The 4,791-nt window shown below is 34.7% G+C and overlaps 1 protein-coding gene across 1 annotated transcript; it reads left to right on the top strand.

Annotated features, from left to right (window-relative positions):
* Positions 1-1,059: 1,059 nt before the first annotated feature.
* On the top strand, positions 1,060-4,543 carry LOC111383476 (abscisic acid receptor PYL8-like). The gene is made up of 3 exons (XM_023007587.1): positions 1,060-1,391; positions 2,032-2,247; positions 4,022-4,543. Exons 1-3 carry the CDS (start codon positions 1,269-1,271, stop codon positions 4,238-4,240), a joined length of 558 nt encoding a protein of 185 aa, XP_022863355.1. The 5' UTR covers positions 1,060-1,268; the 3' UTR covers positions 4,241-4,543.
* Positions 4,544-4,791: the final 248 nt, after the last annotated feature.

The following is a 4,791-nucleotide window of genomic DNA, read 5'->3' as shown; positions in this document are numbered from 1 at the left end:
ATTGAAAAATGTTGGGACTCGTGGAATTAAATCTTGGAATTGGCTCCGGGGATCGAGACGGCGTGACCTCAGCCCCTGATTTGAATTCAACGTACCCCATATAATACAAGATCGAGATGTTGACACCTCGCCCTGGAGCAGAACCCGGGATTAAATCCCGAGCTCTGAAGCTTCTTTGTCCTATATAATCTCTTTCAAAATTTACGTTCAACAATATATTCTCTTAATAAAATAATTTTACACATGTACCTATAAATTTTATTTATCTTTTAATTATACATTTTCTAAAAAATTGCTTTTCATAAATTAAATTTTTTTATGCTTATCATGCCCAATACGTGAACTTCCAAATAATAATTACCTAAAATAGTCGAAAAAGCAGTGCATAAATATTATTGTGCAATATTTTTTGGATTAAACACTTGATACATGCGATCGAAAAAGCAAAATACAATGTGGAAAATCACAATTTGGAATGGTTTACTTCGAGTCACATCTATTTAAATAATAAATTTCACTATAGCTAAGCATTTGTTTCTAAACTCACGTCTTTATGTTTCGCTCTATAAAGAGAAAATGCTCAATCCAATAATTTATATAGAGATTAACAACCTGTTTGAGAGTGATTTTTTGGCCCAAAAAATTGATTTTTTGAACATTATTTCACTATTCTAGTCGTCATATTTGATTTCTTCTCTCACAGATAAATCCCACTTTTTTCATAATAATAAAAAAATCAATTCTCAAAATCACTCCCAAACAAACTCTAAGAGGATGAAATGCTTTTTTTATTTCAGTACTAGCATAAAAATTGAATATAAAGCTAAGTAAGAATTCAACTTAATTTACAAAGCATAAAACTTAATTTATTATTGCGATTGTAACTTTTACAATTGGCACAATTATCTATAGATATTTATACATTATTAGTCAATAATTAAGTTAGACAAGACAAAAATATTGGGAGATCCTGAAAATGAGACCATTTAAGAATAAATTGAAAATATAAGGGTCTATACGTAAATATAAACAAATGCCGGCTGGTAAAAGGAGAGATGTATTTTTATATCTTTATTTTGAAAGAAGAATCGATGATGATGAGGCGGCAGGCTGTGTAGTTACGACGACTGTACTACCTAAAATGGCGGTGTTCCCTCAACACGACCTCTACTGAGTCAACTAGCACGTTGTCGAGGGCTGAGTTGAGTGTTTTCCGGTGATCAGAGGGGGAGTATTCCGGCGACCGAGCGAAGAAGCAGAAGAAGACAATGAACGGGAGAGGGTTGAGCGGAGTTCAGATAGAGTACGTGAGAAAGCACCATAACCATGGGGTCAAGGATAATCAGTGTAGTTCCTTTCTAATCAAGAACATCAAAGCCCCTGTTCATCTGGTAATATTTTTTCTCTGTTTAATTTCTCGTATATATGTATGTATAGATATATATATGCGGGTGTGCATGAGTATAAAGTAATTATGTGCGAGTAAATGTTTGATTGAGGATTTTGTTTTATGGATGGATTTTGATGGGTTGATGAAAAATATTGCTGAAATCTAACGGTTCGGGATGAAGCTATGACGTCTGATCATGGGGGTCTAACCGGAGGTGACTGGTTTGATCCACATCATTCTTCATCCGAGATTCCAGTTTTCTTTATTTCTAATTTCTGTTTGTCTATGGATCCAAAACGAGGAATGAAACAAAATGGAAATTTTTTTGTCTGATGTTTATAATAAGTGCAAGCTTTCGAATAAATTTTTTACGAATCTCGATTTTCCGGACTTTGAACGTAGCTGAAACCCGGGATAACAAGATGTTCGAAGAAAGGGCTTATTTAATCCATTTTTGTGAAAATGCACGAGGAGAGCTTGTAGTAATTTTCTTTTAGATGAATCTGGAATGACAAGATCTACAAATTTGATTACATACTAGTACTCTCAATGCCATCGATGAATGTGTTATTATCCTTTAGTTATGTTCCATAGTTTACTATATCTGTAACAATAGGCAGTGCATTGTTTCTTCCGATTAGGTCTGGTCTTTGGTGAGGAGGTTTGATCAACCACATAAGTACAAGCCATTTGTAAGCCGGTGTGTTGCGCAGGGGAATCTTGAAATTGGCAGTCTGAGGGAAGTTGATGTGAAGTCAGGTCTTCCTGCCACTACTAGCACCGAGAGATTAGAACTTCTCGATGATGAAGAGCACATACTCAGTTTCAAGATTATTGGTGGAGACCACAGACTCAGAGTATGTTATCCGTTTTCTTTTTACTAGAATCTCCCGGTTCTTTCTAATTTGTTTCTTCTATGAATATAATTTACAGATTTGGATCTTCTATGATGTATTACTGAACTGATTTATTAGAAGGATTCAGAATTTGAGTAAATGAGGTTATTCTCCTTTAGGTATTAGCACATATATGTGAGTTACTTTTAGTGATTAATTAGTTCTTGTGGTTTTAACAGTTCCTTGAAGTTTCATTTTGATGTGCATTATATTAGTTTCTATGATTTTTTCTACTACTTCGTAGCAAAATTTTGTACTATCAGTCACAAAATTTGTTGAGAACACACTCAAAAAGTTCTAATCTCGTTGTCTTTTTATGTACCTTATGTTTTTTTTTGAAACGTGTGTTTCATTTTTCATGAAAGATTCAGCACAGTTTGATATAAGCTGATGTTTAAACTTATTGATACTTCTGCTAGGCATTATGAACCTGCAAAGAAGCATTAAGAGAACTTAGAACCTTAACACAAAAGGAAATGAAGTGTTGGATTGGAAGAAGGTTTAGACCATATTTAGATTGACGCATAATGTTATAGACATTCATTGAAACATATGTTAGCTAAATGGGAGCATAGAGGGTGATTCGAGAGTTGTGGGTGGAAGAGTATGAGAAGTATAGATATCTTGGTATCAGTGATAGGAAGAAAGTTTGTTGAGATAACGATGGAAAAGCAGAAGCAGAGATCAATTGAATGAGTTTCAGATGATGAAATTACAGACACGTGGAAGAATTACATCAACAAATTATTTAGAAAAATACATACTGTGGATGGCTGGTTTTTTTTTTTTATTTTATTTTATTTATTTAAAAAAAGATTAAATTTTATATACCAAAACATCAGGTCTCAGGAATGAGGGGAGGCTATGAAGAGAATCAAGATGAGAAATCAGCAGTTTAAATGTAATCCCTATCGAAGTGTGGAAATATATAGGAATGATAGGTATTTCATAACACTTGTTCAAACAGCAATTTCTATGAGATGAACACAGCGGAATTGAGAATGTTAAAATGAATGTTTGACCATACTAAATATATAAAATATAGAAAAGAGACTATTAGACAAAAAATAGATACAACAAAATTTAAGAATAAATTAATAGGAAACTTAAATAATTAGGATGTGTCTTGACTGGACAAAGAAATTCCCATTCACAAGAACATCGAAATTTTAGTGCAACTTGTTAGAACAGAGGGTAAATCAATTTTTATTTTTTATTTTTTATTTTTATCAATATTTGAGGTGTTTGCAAAAGATCTGAGTTTGTTGGACCTTAAAAGTACTTGTAGTGCATGATCAATTGGAGCAGCAGAAATGGAGTATGGCCAAGTTCGAATTCATTAGGAAACGTCTTAACTTCTTGTTAGTGTTATTGATAGACATATTTCTGCTTGGCTGGTGTTAATGTCATTGGTCAGGGAAGGTCAAATCTTAATAGAAAGCTACTCTGGCTACGATGTTACAGCAAGGCCAGAATCAGGGACTGGCAGTGAAAAGAAACTGGAAATTGTTTACATTGATTGATACACTTAAATCTTGACAGGTTTTATGGTGCCTGGAACCAGTTTAGCATACCATATGTGTGCCTAAAACTGGTGGCCCTGACTAAACTATCGTTTTACAGGCACGAACTCAGTCACAGACACGCACATGCACATATGTATAGGCCTAATAGACATCAGCACATGTTTCTTCCTTAACGTGGATAACATTTTTCTTCTAAACTTTTCTTTCAGAACTACTCTTCCACCATATCTGTTCATCCAGAGGTCATTGAAGGCAGACCTGGGACCACGGTGATTGAATCGTATGTTGTGGACGTGCCTGAAGGGAACACCAAGGATGAAACTTGCTACTTTGTTGATGCACTTATCAATTGCAATCTCAAATCGCTTGCTGATGTTTCTGAAGGACTTGCTGTGCAGGACAGGACTGAGCCCGTTAACTGCACATAGAACTGCATTTTGGTACCCCTTGTGGAGGCTATGGTCACCAAGGATGAAGCTTCTATATGGGCTTTAGAGGTGGAGTAGCTGAGTACACCAATACTCTCTATACCTTTGTCATTTGATCATTTTCTTTTCTTATTTTGATATTCTGTCTGCGTCGAAGGCATATTGGAATTTATTTATGTTTTAGAGTTCAAAGCCGCTGCTTTCATGACTGTCTTTTGTTCTATAAATGAATGGAAAGCGCAAAACGCAAGCTATACTTAAATCTGACTCAATTTCAGGGTTCTGTCATTGGTCGAAGGTAAACCCCCTTTTATGTAAATACTTGGTAGATAAAGATCTGCTTACACTTCTTAGTTCTTATGCTTATATTCTTAAGTTGGTGAATCGGGGCTGAGATGCGCTATTTTGTAAGTCTCAAGTGCCCCACTGCAAAAATAAAGTTGAAAGCTGATGATACGTATAACGTGTTGAACTGGATAGGAGATCAGACAAACATGTTATATACATCTCTTATTAATTTTGTACTAAACTTGTCTGTAATATCATTGCCT

The sequence above is a fragment of the Olea europaea genome, unplaced genomic scaffold, assembly GCF_002742605.1.
Source record: "Olea europaea var. sylvestris unplaced genomic scaffold, O_europaea_v1 scaffold2699, whole genome shotgun sequence".
Taxonomy (NCBI): Eukaryota; Viridiplantae; Streptophyta; class Magnoliopsida; order Lamiales; family Oleaceae; genus Olea; species Olea europaea.
Note: the sequence above shows the minus strand (reverse complement) of the source record. Positions and strands in the feature narration are given on the sequence as shown.